Here is a 23,507-nt window from a genome sequence, read left to right as displayed (position 1 = left end):
TTTCTCTTCCCCCAAGGGAACACAACACTGGTAGCTCTCAGGAAAACACTAACCCCAGCCTTCAGCCAACTCTGGGCAGCCCGGCCCAGACGCCCTCGCGATCGCCGGTCCTCGCCGCCGGCAGCAACTCAAAGCAAACCTCAGGCCCCGCCGCCGCCGCCGCCGCCGCCGCCGCCTCCGCCTCAACGGGGCTTCACCCCGGCAACAGCGGCGCCTCCCCGCAACGACTGAACCCGGCCGCCGGCTACCAGCCGCCCGGCCGGACACGTCCCCAGCACGGCGGCGGCCCGTCACCTCTCAGCAGCCCCGCCGCAGCCGCCCCTACCTCGTTTATGTCGGCGGCCGCGTCGCGGGCCAGTCCCGGGCTGGCCGGGAGCCCGCGGGCGCCGGGCCTCCACTCGCCCGCGGCTGCACTGAACAGACAACACTCTGGCGGCGACGCTAGCAACGCCGCCCCGGCCGGCTCAAAAGTTTGCTTGTCCAGACAAGCCGGCAACCCCGCCGCTTTCTCCTCTTCCCGGCCTGGAGCGGAGGGAGGGGTCGAGGACTCTGTCAAAGCCGCCCTGCCCTCCGCCGCGCCGCTGGCACATCTCAGACTTAATCAGCCGCTGGACAGCAACGGGACAGGAAGTGAGGCTAGCGACGTCCCCCGCAACTCGTTGCATCATCCCAAAGCCTCGCCCGGTCCTCAGTGTCCCGCCTCCCACAGCACACTGACGGAACGGCACAAGATCCTGCACCGGCTGCTCCAGGACAGCAGCGACTCGTCCGCCGCCTCCTCGTCCGCCGCCTCTGAGGATCTCGGCGGCAGAAGCGAGGTGGAGATCAAGAAAGAGCCGCTATCCAGTCCCCCGGCGGGCGCGGCGCTGCAGCGCTCCACTTCCAGAGAGCCGCAGGACCACCAGCTGCTGCGCTTTCTGCTCGACACGGACGAGAAGGTCAAAGCAACCATCCATTTTTTTAACCGTTGCTAAAAAGTCAACCTCCACGTGGGGGGGGATACGTTCCAGACCCAAACGCTTTAGGCGGAAATCCCCAAAAGAGTGACCATATGGCAAAATATGTATTTTTTTTTTTTTTTTATATATATACTTTGACCCCTCCCACATGCCTTGAACACATTTCCACATATGAAACACACACTTTTTCCTTAAGTATTCCTTACAACCTGTTCTCATCCTTTCACTGAAAGAAATGTGAGACCATCATATAGCATCACTCTGAGGAAAGAAAAGAAAACAGACTCACTCGGCTCTCCAAAAACAAGAGTCTGTTTGCTGAAGCTGTTTTGTCACTGACGGCTGCAACTGCAAAACTGACACGTAAAAACCAAAGACAGTTGTCAGTCAATTAATTTTATTGAACACCAAAATGCTCAACCAAACCGTATAATTGTACCTAATGAGAGGCTGCTAGTTTGACGCTAGCATAGAACAGGGCACACCATAGACATGCTAGGAGAAATTAGCATCAATGTTGTGGTAATTATAAAGCTTCGACCAAGTTCTTGTCTGTACGTCCGCTGCCTATGCTGACTGCAAGCCCGTTTTGGTCTTTGCAGGACTTGGGGGACCTGCCTCCTCCCTCGGCTCTCAGCCTGCACACGGTTCGGGTGAAGGTGGAGAAGCGAGGCGGCGGGGAGGCGTGCGCGGCGGGCACGGGCCCCGCCCCCAAGACGGCCGCCCCGGCGTGCGGCAGCCCCAAATCGAGTCCCGTGGGGGAGAGACGGCGGGACGGCCGCAGGGACAGCCGGCGGGATAGCCGAGACTCCACGGTGACCTTGTTGACAACCGACCGTGGCCGTGTTGCTTGGAATCGTTCACTCGGATAAAATGATCGGAGAACATTTCATTTTTCGCCATCCAAATATTGCGGTTTATTTGGTACTGCTTCGTGATAAAAATGCAGTTAAACAACAATCGAGCAATCTCACGCGACAGGGACCGACGCACTCACCAAATGTTTTGAAACGGATTCGGTTACTGCCAGGTCGTCGTAAAAGCAGATGTTTGCAATTTTTGTTTGTCTGCTCTCAATGTACAGAAATCCGAAAGTAATTACTGTTGAGAGGCTCAAGTCAATTTGAAGCTAAACAAATCGCTCCAAATGATTACTCGGTTACTGAAGTATGTGTCGATTCTTTTGCTAACGGATTAGTTTTTGATTCAATTGGCAAGTGCAATGCGCTGTATAGTTTTATTGATCAGTCAAATGCGAATGTTTTGGAAGAAGGAGGAGTGTCATTGCATGATTACAGTGTACGGGTTCAATACCATTTCAATTGTCTCTCTTTCTCCCCGCCTGGCCCTCAGATGTCCGGCGGCGCCTCCGACACGGAGCCCCCCGCCCAGCTGCCGCCCGCCCTCAGAGTCCCGAGCGCGGCCAAGCAGGGCGCCGACGACCCGGCCCAGCTCCCCTCTCCGGCCCCCCCCACCCCGGCGCAGCTCCAGTCGCCGGGGCCTCCGCTGCAGTCGCCGCTGTCCCAGCCCCGCTTGCAGTCGCCGTCGCCCCAGCTCCACTCGCCCTCCCCCAAGCTCAAGCTGCAGTCGCCCACCCAGCCGCACCCCAGCGGCGGCAGTGTGAAGAAGGAACCACCCGGCACTCCCAACAGAGGTAGGTCTTTATCATTGGGGGGGGGGCATAAGAACCAGAGTGAACCTCCGCTAGACCCAAATCACTACAGTAAACACAGGGTTTTTTTTTTGTTTTTTTTCACGGGCTTATTAGTGATCCGTCTAGTCCACTATAAAATTAAAAAAAAAAAAAAAAAAGATTCCAAACGCGGCCCGTGTGCGTTTTCCCAGGCAACCCCGATGGCGGCCCCTCTTCAGGCTGCAATCTCCAGTCGGCCTTCGATTTCTGCAGTCCGCCGACTCCGAGCCAGGTCCAAGGAAAGGGACAAGGAGACCTCTTCCAGGCCCCCAAAGACGGCGGCAGTCCCTTCCCCGAGGCGGAAATCGTCAACCCGTTCAGTTCAAGCACTGGTACGCAAAGAAAACACTGTCGCGCGCTCACTTTTTCGGAAAACAATTGAGCGGAAAGTTTAAAGAATTTTTTAGGGCTGTCATTCGACACAGACAGTATCTCATTGAAAGGAAAAAAAAAAAAAAAAAAAAAAGCAGTGAAGTGGACCTCGGTGAGCTGTCACACACCCGACCATGCACGGGACCACTGCGAGGCGGTTCGGGTATTCTGTCACATCCGTGCGGGGCGACGACAATAACCTGGCGCTCATTTGCACCTCGGTGATGACAGCGGCAGCCTCGCCATGTTTATGTCACCAGAACGCTAAACAGACGTGTACAGCGCGTGTCAAAAGTCAACACGCCCCTGTTCAAATGCAAGCTTTTTGCGATGACAAAACAAAACAAAAAAAAGGACCAACTTTTCCCGCCATTAATGTAAAATATACTGCACAACTCAATTGAACTAAAAAAAAAACAACTCCTCTTAATTTTGAGTCGGCGCACACCCACCAGTGCTTAATTTGCTTCTGATTAACATCAAATCAATTTGAGCTGTTCTAGTAGGCTCTCCAGTGCTGCTTTAGAATCACCTTATGACTTTAATAACGTGCCATTGAAAAAAAAAAAAGACAAAAAAAGTGTGTACCACCACCCTGTTTACGAATTGTCCTTCCAACTGTGTTGCTTCACCCGCTCAGGCCCGACCAAGTTAGATTTGGCCGACTCGCCGTTCCAGCCTCTGTCTCTGTCCGACTCGTTGTCCTTTGATGCCCTGGGAACGCCGTTGCAAGCGCCCCTCAGCTCGCCCCAAGAGTGAGCAGCGCACACACACACACACACACACACACACACACACACACACGACAGAGCAATCGCAATTCTTGGACCATTTCACCAAGACGTGCTTCCGGGTGGCACCGGCTCCAAAGGCGCCACTAGTAAATAAAGCCAATTCAGTTCAACTGGATTCTTTGAGATTTGTTTTCAGTGCCTCCCGCCACCCGGAAGTAGCGTGGCGCCCGTTGTCCACAAACGCTCTGAAAACGTCCGAGCCATTGTCGTTTATCGAGCAGGCAGTGCGTCCCCTGTACGCTGGACGAAGTCCTGGGCCCGCCGCCCACGCCCGATGCCCGCAACGACGAGAATGCTCTGCTCGAGCAGCTGGTCTCCTTCCTCAGCGGCACCGATGAAAGTGAACTGGCCGAGCTGGACAAAGCTCTGGGGATTGATAAGATGTTGCAGGTGCGCAAGCGCGTTTTCTTGACGTTACAGCCATGTTTCGAAACGAGGTCAATTCATCATGTCATGAAAAAAATTGTCAATTGAGTGCAAGTTATGTTGCTGTTTTTGAAAAGTCACCCTTTTTTTCATGCTTTTTTTTTTTTTTTTTTTTTTTGGTACCGTTTCTGGAACACTCGAATAGGCCACAAGATGGCGCCAAAGCCTTGTCTAAATGTAATCATGTGCACTAAATGCTCCGAGGAAGTATGACAGTTATGTAAATATGAGCGTTACCTCGCAACCGAGACGAGCTGCAACCTACTAAAATGCGGTTAAAGTCAAACACTGTGAATTCAGAAGTTTCCACTCTTCTCTCTTGGCTCGTGGGCTTTACCTGTCCCTCCCCACAGGGCGGCTGCTACGACCCAACGCCGGCAAACTTCGCACCCCAGCAAGTGAGTGGCACCCCGCTCTCTGTGGACCCCAAGCTGCCCTCCTACCCTTCGCCGTTCCCGCCGCCCGCTCACTTTGCGGCCGAGCTGGGGCAGCATCAGGCGCTGAGCTTCGGAGCCGCCCGAGGGGCCTTCCCCGGCGCCGCCGCGGCGGGCCTCCGGCCGGGGATGACCCGGCCGCTGCCGGGGGTGGGCGCCCAGCTCAGGTTGCCGCCCAACCAACTGCGGCTGCAACTCCAGCAAAGACTTCAGGCTCCTCAGCAGGTGAGCCGCAAAGTCACATTTTTGGGACTTTGTATTCATCATGAAATATGAAGACATTTATTTCATGACAAATGTGTTTCTTGACACCGTGCGGACACAGCGCACACAGGCCTCGCCCAGCTCCTCTTTTGCGGCCTTCGTAAGGTCATCAGTGCTGCTTCTCGATTCTTACTGTCTGATTATCTTGCCATCCTTAGCTCCAGAACAGACTGGCGATGAACACGTTCCCTGTAGGAGGAGGAGGAGGCCAGCACATGAACATGGCCATTCGTCTGGGGGCGCCGCAACCTCAAATTCCTTCGCAGGTGAGCCACCTGTTCAGCTGTTTGCTTTCTTAGACGAGCCTTCAAAGCTGCAAGTTGTTAGACTGTATAGAGGTGCAGCACACTAAATAAAGTATGCCGGTACTTTCAGGTGTTTTTTTTTTTTTTAATTTAATTTTTTAAAAATTTTTTTACTCATGAACTCATTACAATAAAATGACATTCAGACATCCCCACCCTCCCAAAAAATCGGCCAGAAATTGGCAGATTTTTTTCAAATTTTCCTGTCGTAAAGTTAAATATTAAAGCACAAATGATTGTGAAACAGTCAAATGTTCCGCTTATAACTTATAATCAGTTTCTGAATTTTACTCCGCCAAATATTGGAACCGGCATTGACCTAAAATAAACTCAAATAAAAAAAGTATTGGTCGGGACCTATATACCACTACATACAGAGTGGAATATTTATTAATTAATTTATTTTCGATTTGCCCCCCCAACCCGCCCCCAGCCTCCGCTCAACGCTCAGATGCTGGCTCAGCGTCAGAGGGAGCTGTACAGCATCCAGCACCGCCAGCGGCAGCTTTTCCAGCAGAAGGTCATGCTGATGAGACAGAACATGGGCACCGTCGCACCCGCGGGGGGCGCCGGCGCCGCCCCCCCGGCCGCAGTCGTCGCCAGGCTCACCAAAGGGGCCAGCAGCAGCAGCAGCAGCAGCAACAACAACGCGCCCGCGCCTCAGCAGCAAGCGCAGTTCACCTTCCCCGCCGGCTACATGCCGGCGTCGGGGAACCCTCCTACCTCACCCGGCCACTTCGGTGGCCCCATGCTGGGAGGGGCGCCCATCCCGGGGGGCCCCCTGGACGGCAAACTGAATAGCCAGACAACGTTGCTGGGCGGCGTGCAGGCTCCTCCCTTCGCTGGAGGCTCCTCCTTGCAGCAGCAAGGTCTAATGCAGCAGTTTGGGGGCGCCGGTAAGAACAAACAACATTCAAAGTGATCATCACAATATTTAGGAGTAGATTTAAGACAACACAAATTTATTTATGTTTTTTTCCGCTTACCGGCTTTTCCGGGAAGCTTTTTTTGCCCCTGGCATTAGGAAATAGTTTATTTGCTGAAATGCATTTTTAGTGGTCGTATTTGGATTTTGTTTATTTGTTGGCTTGGGCGATTTGGAATTCACAGAAATCTTTTGGCAATATATATATATATATTTTTTTTTTGCCACACTTGTAAAAAGGCAAATGGTAATGACAATATTGAAAACTTTCTTGGATTTTCTTTATTTAGTTAAAAACTAACTCAATTCAAATTGATGGCAGCCCTCGTGCAGCTAAAATAAGGACCGTTTGACTCCCCTGCAGCCCTGGTCCAGCCGGACCCGCCTTTTCCTCCTGAGATCAGCCCCACCAGTCCACTGTTGTCGCCTCAGAACTCCACTTCCCAGAGTCCTCTGCTCCAGCAAGCTCCGCCTCCTGGCTACCAGTCTCCAGAAATGAAGAGTTGGCAGCAGGCCAGCAACAGGTGAGTGATGCAGAAATACTGCGTGGATGTTTTTATCGTTAGGCCCTCCTCATAGTTATGACATTTGGACAGCTGCTGAAATGTGCAAGCGCAAACAAACCAACTGCTGTATGTTTAATTTTGCTGGTGTGTGTCACAGCCTGTTCAGTCCGTCATCGCAGCGCAGCGGGGCGCAGACCTTTGGCCAGCAGGGGGTGTACAACAACATGAGCATCACAGTGTCCATGGCGGGGGGCTCGGCCGGCGTGGGCTCCTTACCTTCCTTGGGGCAGCCAGTCGGAGGCGGGAGCGGCGGCGGCGCCGGCTCGCTGTGTAGCGACCAGCAGGTCGGAACACGGAGCAAACATTGAGCCACATCTGACAAACATGTATATATTAAAAAACAAAAACATTTATAAGTACATAATTAGAGCAGAGATGTCGTTCATTTTGTTTTTTTGAGCTTTCGGGTTTTTATTTTAAATGAATTAATGTCGGTATCGCTTTATGGCCGTACAGACGAAAGAAGGGTTTGGGAATTGTAGTTTACCTAATTGGCACAATATTTAATGACCTTTTTTGCATTCGATAAATGATCCTTACAAAAAAAAAACGTGAAACGAATACGAAAACCAATGAAAACTGAACTGAAAAGAAGCATTTAAATGTTTTTTTTAAATAAGCTTAGAAACCTGTAAAAACATTAAAACCTCAATTCAACGCAGCTGTTCTTGGGCAGTGCTTCTTGCGAGTACCACTAGAGGGAGCCTGCGCTACTAGCAGCACTCGCGTGCCACACTTGTGTGTTGTGTCCATTGGTGAGCCTGTTTGTCCCGTGTGCAGGTGCAGCAGGTGCAAGTGTTCGCCGACGTCCAGTGCACCGTCAACCTGGTGGGCGGCGACTCGTACCTGAGTCAGGGATCCATCGCCGCCGCCGCCCAGAAGGGTCCCGGACCCCCGCCGGGCGCCCAGGCTAGCCAGGCCCAGCAGAAGAGCCTCCTCCAGCAGCTGCTCACCGAGTGACCCCGGCACCCGCCCCCCGCCCACCCCCATCAAACCGCCACTCCCTCTCCACTCGCACGCCTCGTCCGGAGCCGTGGCAGTCTCACCTCACTTGAGGACGGACGGCTGGCGTCCACTTCCCGTGGCGCCGCCGCCGCCGCCCCCGAGGAGGAGCCGGCGCGCGGGGGCGCCGGCGAGCTGCCTGTCTGACAACCTGTCTGCCTCAGCCTATTCAAGGCAGTGTTGTCTTTGCTGCTCAACCCCCCAATCCCCCCTGCCCACCCCACCATCACCCACCACCCGCTTCCTGGTTGCTGTCCAATCAGGGCACGGGAGTACCTCGGAGGGGCGGCGGCCCCCGTCTGGGCTTTTTTTTGGTTGGCTTTTCCGGGAATGTGACGACGGAAGCTCGGTATCAGCTGGTTCTGCGACGCTCTCTCTCTGTCAGCTACACAGTGCCTGGTGGAAGTTTGAGCTTCTTCTTCTTCTTCTTCGTTGTCTTCTTCCACACACACGATTCTTCTTTATTTTTATTTGATTTTTTTTTTCTTTTTTTTTTTCCCTTGTCGTCGTTCTGCCCTCTTCATCGTTGTCGTCGTCATCTCGATCAGCTCTCGACAACAGCCCGCGAAGGACGCGCTGACGGTATACGGATGTGGGAGGCAGACGGGATGCTGCTTATTTTTTAGTTTTTGGAACTCTTTTATGTTTTGTATTCAGTCTAAAAAGACAAAACCCGTGAGAAGACCGTTGGGATTCTTGAACAGTCGCGTGTTTATTAGCCCTCACCTCAGCAGCTGTGAATACGAGGCCGGCTCGGCCTCCCCCTCTTTTTGATTCTCTCGTTTTTCTATCCCGCGCTAACTCGGCCTATCAGTGTTGTTTGCCACGCGGGCGCGTGTGGCGTTGTACAGTACAGAAGGAAGGACATGGACGGATGACTCGCTACAAACAACGACAACAAAAATGTGGACAAATACCCCTTTCGCGCAGTGCCGGCAAGGCGAAGCAAGCGGCGTTTCTTTTTACATTTGCCCGAATCCGCCACTGCTATTCGACTTCCTTCTAAAGCGCTCGAGATGCAACGCAGCAATTAACCAAGACGGCAATCCAACTCGGCGGACTCGCGATGCAAAACTGTCACTCTTCCTTCCGTGTTTTCTTGAATCTGGCACAAGCATTCAACAGTCAAGCTTTATTGGCGCCATCCCTTTCACGTGGCGCTGGCAAGGCAAAACATGCGCCGGTTCTGGCACATTTGAAATTTCAAATCCCGACTCCAGACTCGCTGTTTGACCGAAGCAGCTCCGGTCGCGTCTCTACATGAAACGAAACGGCTTTTTAAGTCACTCTACTGCTGTTTTAGCACCAGTTCTTGTTCTTTTTGTTTTTGTTTTTATCTGAATCCGGCACCAACACTTTAGCACCTACCCAAAATGGCCACCGGTTCTGTGTGAAAGGGGCTATAAATGCGACGGTCATCTGTCGGAGTCATACCGTACAAGTATATATTGCATCGGAGGAGGAAGTAGTCACCCCGCCCCTTGATAAAAAAATGTGAATTAATTCATCCAAATGTTCAGATGCACCCCAACCCTACGTCGCCATTTTGGTAGGTTTAAAACCCCTCAAGGAAGCACTTCAGGCCCCGTGCCGAGTCGGGTGCGTCATTTAGAGTTCGTAATCGGCGACAAACATTCTCTCACGCGCCCGCCAAACCGGTTTGTTTACGATGTTTCCGCGCACCGCGTACTCGCACCCTGCACTTCAGACTCCCTCAAAAAAAAAAAAAAAAAAAAAAAAAACACGGACGCCACCATCAGGAGAAGCTCTGTCATTCCGCGCCCTACCTCAGAGCACTTTTTTTTTTACTTGGATTTTCTTACAATTACCTCGTCCTCCTCTTAACCGGGCGGCGCGCACGCCGCCTGGTTTTCGGACCTCGTTTCACACTGTGAACTCAGCAGTTTCTTCATTGGTTATGTTTTGTGTCGTTTTGATTTTTTTTGTATTCTGGTGACGCAGTCTCAATCCAGGAAAACCGCAACGTGCTCTTTTCACACAACTTTCGAGACCTTCGAGATTTTTTTTTTTTTTTCTATTGATGACCATTTCTCCGCTTTGCTCCAGTTTTGTATTTGAACAACTGTGTGGACGAAAGTATTGGGCCAAGCTGTGTCCCATTACTTTTGTCCAAATAGCGCAGGGGTGGGGAAAAGGGTGGCCCACTTTATTTTGTCCTTAAATTGATTAGTTAAAATGTACTTATCGCTTTCTTTTTAATCCTTTGTCATTTACAAAAAAAAATGGTTGTACATATTAGTAAAAACAATTTTATCTACAGTGTGCCCAGAAAGTAATCGATTTAAAAACAAACAAAAAAAATCCTCAAAAATTCTACCCACAACATCCCAAAATCACGATGTGAAAAATGCCCAACAGATTATTACTTTATAAAAATAATCTAATAACAAGCTCTCGAACAGTATGGATTTCTTAAAGCCGTGGCAATTCCAATATTTGGCAGGATAAAATTCTGTTTGCAGGTTAATCGGCTGACTAAGTTTCAAAATATGTAATGAAGAAAAATAAACATTTTTAATCCCTTAACACTTACAGAAATAAAAAATAGGGATTAAATCAATCAGGCCCCATTTTTTTTTCTCAAGTACTTTTGCAAAGAAGAAAAACAAAATGCATGTTGTGGGATGTTGTGCATCCATTTTTGGGAGGCAAAATGATTTTTTTTCCATTTACAAAATGTGAAAAAGTGAAGCTGTGTACTTTCATACATTTATGTATCATAAATGATTGGTTAGTTATAATGAATTTAAATGGAAATAAGGACACATTTTAAAAAATGAGAATGAAATCTTTTGTCATTCGAATCAACTATTTTTTGCATGCAAATTTTAACTTTTTTTTTGTTTTGTTGTTTGTTTGAAATGAGTCCAAAGGTTTGCCCACCCCTGATGACAGCGTTTGCGTCTTTTGTGTCTTTTCTTTTGGTTTGGCGTTGAAATTTTCCCATATCCAATGAGCCTGTGTCGTCAAATTTCGTATTTTTGGCAGATTTACCGCTCGGAACAACAGTTTTGTTTGATTTTGTTTTGTTGAATTTGTTTCTTTTCGGCACGTGCAAAGTGGGAGAATGTTTATTATATTGTTGTTATTATTTTATTTGTCGCGCGTCCAGTCCCTCGGCCGATGTTTGTTTTCTGCAGGGATGAGGAATCCTTTCCTCTATTCACTCCACACCACAACAACAACAAAAAAAGCCAAAAAACAAGCGATGCACGTTGAAATTCCAGATGTTATGCAACAGCTGCTCCCTTTTCTTCCTCTTCCTCCTCCTAGTCGGCAGGTACAGGCTTTTTGTTAACACGATGTAAATAACAAAGAGAAATGTGAATAATAACAATAGTAAGGAGAATCATCATCAAGACAAGTTTGTGGTAAATAACTACTCGCCTCCGTCTTTTTTCTTTTTTTTTTTTCTTCTTTTTAATTGTTTCGGATTTTCTACGTTTTATTTTTTCGAAATCTTTCGATGATGATGATGCGTATGTATATGACTATCAGTGCGTGTGATGAATACTGTATATTATGGATCTTCTCCTTTCCTGCTCCACGTGTCTGATGCCAGAGAATGGTTTCTATAGCGACTGCTGAATGTGATTTTTACTGAGCGACGAGCAGTGTGGACTGGCTTTTGTTTTTATTTGTCGTCGTCGTACGGGTTCTTTTAAAAGAGAAAAAAAAAGGCCATATTGTATTTTTTTTTCTCTCTCTGTTTCACTCTCTCTCTCTTTCTCTCTTTCTCTCTCTCTCTTTCTCTCTTTCTCTCTCTCTCTCTCTCTCTCTCTCTATTGTTGTCATAGCCGACGCGGGCAAGTGGAGCCTTGGCAAGGTGAAGAAACCACCACCAGACCCAGACCCCCCTCCACCGACCCCCCACCCCCACCCACCCACTTCCTCTTCGTAAATGACCAAAGCCTCAAACGATCTCGTATGCAAACCTCGTCACGATGTTAGCGCCCCCTGTCTTTTAATAGAAGTGGCCCAAAGTCGACGGTAGCGATGCACTTTTTTTTGCCAAAAGAAAGAGACGGAGCACTGGAGTGAGCAACAATCCATTAACGTGAATTCACAAACGTTTGTAATTTGCTTTCCTACGTTCCGAAAAATCCCAATCTCGTTTTTACAGCTAAGCCGTTTTGAATGAGGGCAAACATTTTGGCTTTTTTTATGGGGGGAAAAAATGCAAAATGTGGAAATGCATGGCTTTCAATGGACAGTGAAAATTTGAAACTTTTGAGAAAAGTAATGACTCCGCCTGCTTTATTTGCTTTCTTTTGTTACCTGTTTTGCCTCAAATAGGACAGAAAATTTGTAAACTATTTGCCGTAAAGCAGTCGCAAAAAAAGATTGCTCTAGCTAACTTTTTTCGTCGTTGCTAAACTTGTATAAGTTTATAGCAAATATCGTGCCCGAAAAATTATCTCCATGTTTTGTGAGTTTTTTGTTTTTATCAGAAAAGCAACAGAAAAATATTTTTCAGACTGTTAAATTTTTTTTTACAATGGAAATGCATGCTTATCATTGGATAGCTACATTTTGAACAATTTGTTTAAAACAGCATTAATCACAATAAGCTTCATTTTTCCCCCCCTCTCAAAAACTCATGACCTCAAATTTTCTGAACATTCCGGATCACTACGCGGTTCTATGTGGCACTTTGGCACCAATCTCCTTTTGAGCTTCTCCCCTCAACCTTTTTTTTGTCAATTCACTTTTCGTGTATGGTTTTTGTATAAAAAAAGGAAAAAAAATGTCTGGTCTGGATTCTGGTGGCGTTTTCTCCACTTTCAGGCGCTCAGGTTCCACTTTCTCCCCTTGTACAAATTAATATAAGTAAATATATAGAGATATAAATATATGATACATTTTACTTTTTGTTTGTTTGTGACATGACCCTCATGTAAGGTTTGGTTGTAAAGATGAGGCACGGGAGCAGCTACAATATGACGAGTGACATTGTTCATGTGGGACAACTCTTTTTATTTAAATTTATGCATGTTGGGAGTTTTTTTTGTCTCTTTGTTTTCTTTTTTTTTTCTTTTTTTTTATTTTTTACAATCCCCGTCCACTACCAATTTGTTCAGGTCTGATTTGAAAAGCAAACAAAAACACCTTTTTAATTTTTTGGGGTGTTCTAGACAATCAGTGTGGGCCGTCTCAGTGGCCCCTCCCTCTCCTCGTTGGACTCATTTGTACAAAAAAAAAAAACCAACCCTCTACTGGAACTTTTTTTTTGTCTGTGGCTGCTCAAGTTTACACACACTAAAGAAACACACACTTTCTTTACTCGAGTACTCACCAAACACCTCGTGCATCATTTTTGATCCCTTCCTCTTTTTAAATGAACATTCTTTGGAATGTTTTAGCTATGTCTTTTTTTTTTTTTTTTTTTTTTTTGCTCCTCCTCTGAGGTGAGGACATGACTTTTTTTTTTTGACTAACAAATCTATAACATCTGAATATGAATGTGGGAATGCAACACATTGCAATAAAAGCACCATTTAAAATGCAGCCACCATTTGGTGAGTGTTATTTAGTTCGATGTTATTCACATAATCACCTGAACTTAAGACACAAGTCCATGTTTAAAAAATATATATATCAGTACTTTCGTTTTGTGATTTTTTTTTTATTCTACACAGGCGCTACTGAACAACTTGTCAGGAGACAAAAGGGAGGTGATCTTAGGTGAAGCATACAATGTATTTAAAAATATATTCTGTTTTCTTTTTGTTAAATACATGTGTGTCATATTAGAATTTGCAACACACTTGAACGCTACCTTGTAATATGACCTATAGCCACAAGATGCCAGCAAAGCCTTTCCACTTCCAACAAGTACATGCTAAACAGTGTTTTACTCACATGAGGTATAGTATATGTATCCACATCCTGCATGTTGCTTTAGTCGTGTCCATACACTCACAACATGCGTACGACATGGCTTGGTTTCTTAAAGTATATATTTTTTTGTTTCGTTGGGTTGGGTTGTCCGTTTCTTTGAGGGAGAATTCAACTCAATGGGTCACTTTTTGTCTTTTTTAGATAGTTGTTCAAAGCGGCACTGGCTAGGTTGCCAACCCGCCCAAATTGTGCTTTTGTAAACTAGCGCCTCTCTGTTCTCAGCCATGTTGTTAGTGGAAGCACTACACGTCAGCGGAGACCGGAGTACACATGGGAAATGATGTGAAGCCAATTAATCCACAATTCCACACACACAGAAAAAAGTAACCCAAAAAATCAGCCGTGCCGTACTATGACTTTATCACTTGATAAAAACATACAGTACTGACATAATTAAATAGAATGCATGGAATGAAACTATTTGATTGAATGGGCATTGCGCTGCTGCTTCTGGTGGCCACCTGGGGGCAGTCTAATAAAGACATCAGGTTGCACAGCTGTAAGCCGCTGTAATATTAGTCGTGCCACACAGAAGATAAAGAATATACGCCTCTGAATATTGTTATCTGTCTACGTATTGCTCCACTATTTGCGGTCAAATATCCATTGTTCAGAAACCTTGACTGCCAATGCTAACCGTTAGCATCTCAATAACCTTTTGCATTGTTAGCATTTTGTAGCTTTTTTAAAGTAAAACATGTGCAACATGCTGCTTGTTGTGAAGTGAGCGGAGTTCACTTCCACCATACAGTGCTTGTATCTCTAAAACATTTGCCCTCAAGTCAAAGGGAAAAATCGACCAAATGGCGGCTCTTATCTCAAAAACTTCGCAAGTGAGGTCAGTCGTATCTCAAGACACCAGTGTAGCGCTTTGAGGGTTGCTTCTTTGCGCTTCAACCTTTGGCTGATTATTAAGGCTCTCATGTTTAATTGATCAATGCTAGCTGGCTCGTGTTTGTGCCCGCTGAGACGACACGCACGCACACACACACACATACATACACAACATGGCCTACTTTGAAAAAGCTTTTCCCGTTTGCGTCGTCCCAATCCGGTCAAAATTTCCCAAGATGCAGCTTGTTGTGAGCGTGTATGTTGTTGTTGCTTAGGAACACTTTTTTCCTCTTTTTTTTTTTTTTTTGAAGCCCCCCCAGTCGGTGGTCTCTTTTATGAATATCATTACATATCTCTGCAGACAGCAAGACATCTTTATCCGTCTTAATCGCTATTTTTGCTCTTCATCCGGCACAAGGGGTTTTATTTCTTCGTATGTTATGGGCGTCCAAAGTAATTTATTTTGTTGCTCCGCAATATATTCTAATAATATAATCAAACAATTATACAAGGCCTGCATGAAAACGAGATGAGAAAAAGTTTAAAGGTTGAAAGATTTTCCGAACACTATTTTGCATTGAGGTACTTGCAGTACTGTAGTTGTGAAAGTCTTTTTTGTGTCCTCATGACTGTATTATTTTGCCCCCTGGTGGTGAAGTTGCACACAGCAGGAGTCACAATGAATTATGAACTGTTTAGTTTTTGACACTGTGTTTAATTGTTAGCACTGCTGACTATGAGCATATTGATTTTTTTGTGTGCTTGTTTCATAAAACACAAGATGAAGTGGTAGCCCCTCATCTTTTTTGTCTGTGTGGCCATGACATGAACTCCTTGTGTTCTCGAGTTTGTACACGTTCGTTTGGGGTCTACTAAATCACAGGTGACATGAAGACTTAACTGCAGGAGGGCCTGGCTGGTGGCCTGTCTTTGCTGCACTCTGTGTGGGGTTGGAAGCTGAGGGCACGGGAACCCCACCCCATCCCACCCCACTTCCCCTCCCGCTGGGCCTCCATCTGTTGGCTGGATGCTTCCACGCCGCGATTGATGACTCGGTGACGGGTGGCGGCGTCGTGAGTGACAGAGCGGTTCGGACCTCCCTCGGGCACCCCTGGGTCGCCCCTCGACCGCAGCCCCGGTTGCCGGCACGATGCCAACAAGGCTAATGGGGTGATGGATGGCGGATGCTGCGGAGTTCAAAAGTATTGGGACAAATTCAAGTGAAAGGCGAAGACAAAATGTAACAATAACTATAGAAAAGCACATCTCAAACATATCTATTTAATTTCTGTAGGTATTTTTTTTTTTTAACTTCAAATATAAAGAAGGAAAAAAAATGATTTTTCGAATCAGATAAATACATTTACATTTAAATTCTAACGTATTTCAATAAAACTAAATTAGTTTTAAATTACATTTAAAATAAAATAATGAAAAATTAAAATAATATATTTATTCCCACGTAGAAAATAAGAAGTGTACACATGTTTCAAATATAAGTGATTTAAAAAATGAACGTGACATTTTTACAATACTTTGAGGCCACGAAAATGAACGTGAAAAAAAAACCTCTGCTTCTTGTCCACACGGGGGCGTCTATCCGCATTCATATCGCAGTACGTACGTACGTCTACCCGGCGGAGGTGACGCGAAGAAGAAAAGCGTCGAGGTAAGCGGCCAGAAAATGATGGATAGAAGTCACATTTTGTTCCATTAGAACACCACAAATTCAATATAAATTGTATTTGTAGGACGGTTTTTACTCTTAAAGGCCTGCTACGTGACCCCCGGAGGACGTTTAAGAGCGACACACAGCAGGTAAGCAAAACAGCTATGCTAACTGTACAAGTCAATAGTAATTAGCATTTAGCTTTGTTCAGGTGTGTTATTAGCGTTATCATCATGGATTCATTTAAATGTACAGTTAAAATTTGACTCATTGAAAATTGCTGAGTCAAAGGGATGATATGAGTTTTACAATTTTTATTGGCAACACAGTGCTTAAATGTTGGTGACTAATTATTTTTTTCCCTAAGATTTGTGGTGTTTTTTTGGGTTGTGTGGTTGCTGTGTTTTATTTTGGGGCATTAATTTCATTTCATTTACATGAGAAGTAACCTTTGCTTCTTGGAGTGCTGTAAGTCATGAAACGCCTCTTTTGGAAGCTAAGTAAGAAGATTACTTAAAATTGCTCCCTTGCTAAAAAAATGAATAATGATGTAAATGCTGGTGGTTAAAATAGAAACTACAATTGAGTTTTGAAGGAAACCCATTCTACCTAAATTGTATGATCAATTGAGTAAATAATTAGGAATTCAAAAAATGTATTTTTATGGGCCAAAAGTAGCCATGATAGAACCAAATTGTCATATTTGATGTTGACCATATGTCATTTATATATTTAAAGGACTGGAAAGGACACAAATCCACATCCTTGGTAAGTTTGATTGTATTTGTAATCAAACAGCTGAAATGTTTAAAGGTTTACTTTATTTATTGGGCAATTTTAAGCAGTAAAAAGTTAATGTGATGTCCATAATGAATTTGATAACTTCATTATTTTTCATGTACACTTAACATCTTTAATTAATGAATTTAATACATTTTGCCACTTGCTGTTGACTGAAAATGATATCACGTACTGAGGGTCAGGTAATGGCCAATGACTGCACAGCTTGCGAACGTTACATGAGCAGTGATTGTTCGTTACCTGACTCCAGACTACATGTAAGTATCCCTTTAAAACAAATAATTGAAGTGGCCAAATGGCCAGTATAGAGTTGCTTGCGGAAATGGAGAAAACATATCAAATGGATCATAGTGTTTGAATGTTGGCAGTCATTTTGATGTCACATGCCATGCAATTTTCAGAGGCATTTATTTACTGAACTAAATAAGCCACAAAAAAGGTAAGTCATCCAGCTAACTTTGCCGCCAGCTGTCAGAATCAGCATGATTAGCGTTTGCCGCAAGTAGGTGAGCGGGCTTCTTTCCGGAAGGAGTTAATTGAGGCCTATGGATGGCGGGTGCGCGGCACCTGTTCTTGGATGGCACCCTGCCACTGTGCCCGGTCCGCCTGCTGTGGAGGACATTCATGCCTTGATGAGGAATTAGGAAGTCATTAGGCAACGCCAGACGACGAGCACCTTCACTTCCACGCGGCCGAGTGCACGACAGGCTAATCGGCGGTCTTGTAAAAAAAAAAAAAAAAAAAGTCACATGTCCTGCTGGGCCCCAGACGCGTGTGCTTGTCACTGGGAATTTGTCCAAATATGTCTCTATCCACATGCATGCCGTTTTTTAAATGTACAGTAAACCCCTGTTCATCGTGAGGGACACATTCACTCCATTTATGGAGGCAAGGCAGAAGAACAATGTGTAGCCGTGGCGCAAATGATGAATCGTGGACAAAGGAGGTTTCGCCCTGATGGCAGTGATATCTTCTTCCAAGCCTGGAGTCAAATTTTCCCTCATCATCAACTTACCCTGAACAACCACTGCCCCACCCTTATGACCTAAAGACCCCAGGTAACAGATGATCATGCCTCCATCTCCAGCCGAGTGCGTCGTAGCTTCGCCGCCATCCCCAAAGCGAGTCGCTGACACTGCCCCGACTCCCGACCGCACACTCAATTAGCCGTCAACCTTTGGCAGGCCGACACCAGCAGCTCGTCCAAGCGTTCCAACCTACGCCTGCCTGGAAGAAACCCCACGCAGAAGGCGAAGAGACAAGAGGATTTTTTTTTTTTTTGTCTCCTGATGGAGAATAAAGGTTAATAACAGTCCTTTCTTGTGTCATATTTGACATGACCAGTCATGGCGGTAATTATAATCATTACACTCCAAAGGATGTCGAGTTATCCCTCTTAAACACAGGCCGCACAAAGGAAATCAATTATTCAATCATAGCTCTCCCATTCAGCGGTGCCTGAGTTCACTTCATTTTGGGCCCGGGTGAATCTGCCGCAAATAAACCTGGCGACCGACGCGAAGAAAAGACGGCACAGGCCCCCTAATTTGTCGCCTTTCAGACGGTCAATCACGCTCTCAAAGGAATGCGAGCGTACTCTGACAATCAGCGCGACGTGAATGGGAATGGGTTTCATCTGCCGTTTTGCATAAGTTATCTGGCGATAAAGAGGGGGCGCAGGAGGGGGTTACAGTTGGCAAGTGCAGCCCAAAACCCCATGCCTCCAGCATGGCGGCCCACCCCTCCTTCAACTTATCCCTTAGCCATCCTCGTCTCGCCCGTGCCTACCGCGATTGGCAACGTGTAATTTAAGAGCACGGGCACAAAGACCAAATGCCAAGCCCATAATGGAAGCTGGATGTCTTCTGATTCTAATGGGCCTCTTTGCTGCAGTTCCAGGGCCTGTAATTAAGATCACCAGGACACCGGCGAGGAGACAGACTCACAAAGCGCTCGGGACCTGGATCAAGAGGAGGGAGGGGGGAAATTTTAAGGACTGGCACACGGAAATATGTACAAGTTGGGACTTTTTCCAAAGGACTTTTGCGAGGCCTTGACTGATAAAGAAACTGTTTGCGAATTCTGTATTTTGATGTTCTGATTTGAAGATCGCCAGGGCACCGGAGAGGACACGGATGCATAAACCGTTTTGGGCCTTGATTAAAACGAAGGAGCGGGAAAATAATTGTGACTAGTACCAGGACACCAGTAAGAAGACAGACTCACTAAGCACTGTGTACCTTGATTAAGTGGAAGGAGAAGAAACTATTAGTGAGTGGCAAAGTTGGATTTTTCTTTTCTCAATCAACTTAGGTGTGGCATTGACTCAGAAGAAAAGATTGCTTGTCTTGTCAAGATCAAGTCCATAACAGAAGATGGTTCTGAGAGAGGGATGCACACAGTGCTCAGGAATTTGATTAAGGAGATGGAGTGACTGGCACGTGGCAAAATACAAAAGTTGGCCTTTTGTTCAGTCAACTTGGCGAAGGTGTTGACTGAGTAGAAGTGTCTATTTGCAACTTCGGCTTCAGTCCCATCAAAGAAGATGGTCATTTTCTCATTTGAAGGTCCCAGGACACCAGAGAAGAGACAAACCCACAAAGTTCTCAGGAATGTGATTCGGAGGAAGGAAAGTGGAAATAGGCACAGGTCTTGTAAAACCCCTTTTCCACAGCATGGTACATACCCGAAAACCATGCCCTCAGTCAAGCGAAAGAAAACTGCAACATATCGTCAACTGGCTGAGGTAAAAAGTATAAAGTGTGACTTATATCAATGGCTTTTGGCTTGGTGTTGACTCTGAGGAAGCGTTCGTTTGTGACATCAATCTACTTATATAAGCTGGATATGCTCTGATTCTAACGGGTCTCAGCTTTGATCCCTTGGACACTGTAGAGGGAAAAATATCAGCAGCGACCGCAGTGTATAAAACTGAAAGTTGGACTTTTGTCAATAGACTTTGGCATGGCTTTGACTGCGCGGAAGTGTCTGTTTGTGACGACGGGATCAATCTTGGCGTGGAAGCTGCATATGGTCTGATTCTAACAGGCCTCTTCTGCGGGCTCAGGGTTTGTAGTTCTAATCACCAAGGACAGAGGGAAAAATATCAGCGACTGGCATGCAAAAAACGATAAAAGTTGGCCTTTCTTCAAGAGATTTTGGCGTAGAGTTAATTGCGCGGAAGCGTCGGTTTGCGACATTGAGGTGGGTCCCATCGGGGAAACGGAATCTCTTCTGATTCTAACGGGCCTCTTCTTTGGGCTCGTAATTCACATCACCAGGACATGGGAGGGGGATCGGGGGGGTCGGTGGGGGGGGGGGGATGTGCTCCTGGCACATGCAAAACTGTAAAAGTTGGCCATTTTTCAATGGACTTTGGTACATGTGTCTGCGCCGGTCTGCGATTCATTAGGCCCCCTCATCGCTGAAAGTTGTCCTGGTTAACTTTCAAGGATGCACGGCGCTCTTTGATTGCTTATGGAGGGTGACGCTCAGCGGAGAGCAGCTTCACTTCTGAGAGAATTCCGATTAGCAAGCGGCGACTCCATCAGCATTCCTGTAGGGATATTTGATCAATCTGACTGATGAAAGGACTCGCGCGGGTCTTCATATCCGCGCGGAGGACAGGAAGTGTCGTCCTCGCCGCTGCCGCCGCCGCCGCCGCCGCCGCTGCTGCCGCCGCCGCCGCCGCTCGCTCCCCAGCGTTGTTTTGGTCCCGAGGACACACTCGAGCTGCTGGTGCTCCGGGTGGTTGTGTGTTCAGACCTTTTTCCGTTTAATTAGATTTGTTAAAACAATTTTTGGAGTGCTTTATTCGGTAAAAGCTCTCAGGGGTTAATATCCGCGGAACACTTCTCTGTTCGCCTCCTTTTCACCAATGGAGCATAAATTATTTAAATTATTCAGAATTGTGCGACCTTTTATCTCACCCCCTTTGAAGGCGGCAAATTAAAAATGCAAATGGGCTAACTAATTAATATGCAAATGCATTCATTCCCAGTTAACAATTAGCAATTAAACCTGCAGTGTCTAGAAAGAGCACTGGCAAAATTAGCAACTTATTTTTGCTGTTTGAAAAAACAGTCAGTCCCGCACGCACGCACAAAAAAAAAAGATGATTGACGAGATGACTTGAACCGGCGACCACCTGCCTCGCTGTAAACAAAACGAATAGGACGACGTCGTGTCGCAGGCGCTAAAAAAAATCAGAGTGGCGTCGTGCCCCAAAAAACAACAAAGGTGTCATCTTTTTTTCAATCATCTTTTTTTGTCCTGCTTGGCTGCTCGCCTTTTATAACTCAATCAAGCCTAATTAGAGCGTTTAAAACTATTTGTAGCTGGTCATAAAGCGCCTCCGTCCACGATTTTGACATGTTAGCATAGCGCGAATATCCGTATTCTGCTACATGTCAACACTGCCTAGCTAAGTGACACGGCCGCCAGAAATATCCATCAAACAAATGCAACTTCCTTTTCGGTCTGATGTGCTTGCGTTCACTTTTGTTTACGTAGGGCTATGTGCGCATCCAACGTGCACCAGTGATTGCGGTCAAAACAGTCACTTTCGGTGGCTCGCATGGCTTATGAGGATGAAGTTATAATCTTACGAGAATAAAGTCTAGAGACACCACTTTAATTTGACCTACCTGTGGTGTGGTTTTGCAAGATTCCTCAAATTTTTTTGCCTCCTTCAAGAGAAAACGTGAATTGGACTTGTGTGTTTTTTCAGAGACAATATTGGTCAACTTTTCTTCCTGATTAGCTTCCAAGCTGCCGAATCTGAATGTGGGCGACGTCTTTGGACGCGTGTTTAAGACTAACCCACGCAGATAGGCTTTGATTTTGCCGACGTGAAAGAGCAGGACGCTATCGCCACACACTTTTCCTATTTCCTCCCCAAATGCAATCTTACACTCCACGCTATCTCCCGCATTACACCTCACGATAGCGGACGCGCCGCAGCCGACATCAATCATGCGCGGCGAGCCTCCACTCTGCGCATTTTAGCACGTGGCGATGCCGCGGCGTGATAGCGGTCGAGGTGTCCGGGGCCAGGAGGCGTGAACCGCACCTCCTTAAAGGTTATCTGCCATACACAGACCCGGGGGCACCCGCCTCGCGCACCTCGACGCCATTCAGCCGAGGACGTACAAAGTGATGCGTGCGCGGGGAGATCGGTGTCGACGTGACAATAGAGGTCAGTCACTCAGTCAATCATCAGGGGAGGCGGGAGGGGACAAGAATGATGTTCTCTTTTTTTTTTTTTTTTTTTTTTTTTTTTGTTATATATTAACATGCCTCCTCATATACAAATCATAAATGTGAGCGGTAGACTTGATCTCTTGTCTACGAAAGAGTATTAGAGCCACACTGGGGGAAAAATTTTACAATAAAGTCCCCCTCATACGGGAATAATTGTATGAGGACAAAAAGGTTTGAGCTTAAAAAAAGCGTTTGGTTTTTTTAATTGGAGAGTAAAGTTGTATTCTTGTGAGAAAAAAAAATGTAATAGAATGCAAATAGAATATTAAAAAAAAAAGTATACCCTTATAATAGCTCAGAATATATTTTGTCATTTTTTGTCTTTTTTAGAAAAAAGATCTTAATCGTAGGGGAAAAGTACAATATGAAAATGAAATGAAAATTTTTAAGAATGTTCTTTTAATGCGTAATCTTATGAGAATAGTTTGTGTTAATCGTATAAGAATAGTCTTATTCGAGAATAGAGTTGTGTTTTTTGAGAACAAAAGTAATAGTCTTAAGAGATTTACAATAAATAAATCTTACATTTTGAGGAAAGATAAGGCACAATCTTATGAGAATACATTTGCATTTTTGGGCGAAAACAGCCTTAGTCCTACAAGAATAATTATTTTTTAGACTAAAGTGTTTTTGTTTTTTGCAGGCAAAAAAAAGCCATAATAATGACAGAAGTTGTAATGTTGTAACAAATAGTCCTTGTATTTTGGTTTTAGGAGAACAAAAGGTGGAATATCATGACAATACTACAAGGAGCAGCACAATGGGCATTGATTGAGTCGAAATGGAGAAATTATTATTCAAGAAAAGAAGTTGTAGCAAAGAGTAAAGTCCTACTTTTGAAGTCTCAGGAGACTATTTTTGGGGAGGAACATGTCAGAATCTTAATTTCTTTTTGGGGGGTAAAAATTGTACGTTATGAGTGTAGTTTAAGTAATTTCTGAGAATAGTATTTTTTTTAAATAAATGCTGCTATATTCTTTTTAAGAAACGTTATTTCTTTCCTCAAAAGAAATCTGACTTTACTCTGATATCATTTTGCTTTCCCCCTTTCTTCAGTGCGTGTCTCGAATACTCGCTGGTGGTTGTCAGGGTGCAGCTCGCGCCGGAGGGCTGAGCGTCGCCACCTTTGGCACGGTGATTACTGCGCCTTTAAACGCCAGCGTCTTTCATTAAGTCGCATTTAGTGCCCACTTCCCCTGACGCCCCCGGTGTTATATTGCCAAAGAAGCTTCATATTTTATTTATTGCACTTTAATATTGTTTTTGAATATTTGCGCTG

General features: G+C 45.8%; 2 protein-coding genes across 2 annotated transcripts in view; both read left to right on the top strand.

Annotated features, from left to right (window-relative positions):
- ncoa1 (nuclear receptor coactivator 1) overlaps positions 1–13,269 on the top strand; it is a 30,478-nt gene extending 17,209 nt beyond the window's left edge. Inside the window, exons 11-22 of the mRNA XM_086018931.1 lie at positions 17–938; positions 1,562–1,774; positions 2,313–2,613; positions 2,805–2,984; positions 3,665–3,779; positions 4,040–4,208; positions 4,598–4,903; positions 5,101–5,208; positions 5,681–6,143; positions 6,537–6,696; positions 6,836–7,022; positions 7,519–13,269. Of these exons, the coding sequence (XP_085875057.1) occupies positions 17–938; positions 1,562–1,774; positions 2,313–2,613; positions 2,805–2,984; positions 3,665–3,779; positions 4,040–4,208; positions 4,598–4,903; positions 5,101–5,208; positions 5,681–6,143; positions 6,537–6,696; positions 6,836–7,022; positions 7,519–7,698 (3,304 nt within the window). The 3' untranslated portion in view covers positions 7,699–13,269. The remainder of the gene's footprint in view (positions 1–16; positions 939–1,561; positions 1,775–2,312; positions 2,614–2,804; positions 2,985–3,664; positions 3,780–4,039; positions 4,209–4,597; positions 4,904–5,100; positions 5,209–5,680; positions 6,144–6,536; positions 6,697–6,835; positions 7,023–7,518) is intronic.
- Positions 13,270–16,138: 2,869 nt separating this feature from the next.
- LOC147128296 (uncharacterized) overlaps positions 16,139–23,507 on the top strand; it is a 122,499-nt gene continuing 115,130 nt past the window's right edge. The window contains exons 1-3 of the mRNA XM_086019112.1: positions 16,139–16,165; positions 16,248–16,314; positions 16,904–16,933. The gene's annotated coding sequence lies outside the window, so the exon portion shown is untranslated. The remainder of the gene's footprint in view (positions 16,166–16,247; positions 16,315–16,903; positions 16,934–23,507) is intronic.

The sequence above is a fragment of the Filicampus tigris genome, chromosome 20 (assembly GCF_054856515.1).
Source record: "Filicampus tigris isolate MCC_2025a chromosome 20, RoL_Ftig_1.0, whole genome shotgun sequence".
NCBI classification, from domain to species: Eukaryota; Metazoa; Chordata; class Actinopteri; order Syngnathiformes; family Syngnathidae; genus Filicampus; species Filicampus tigris.
Note: the sequence above shows the minus strand (reverse complement) of the source record. Positions and strands in the feature narration are given on the sequence as shown.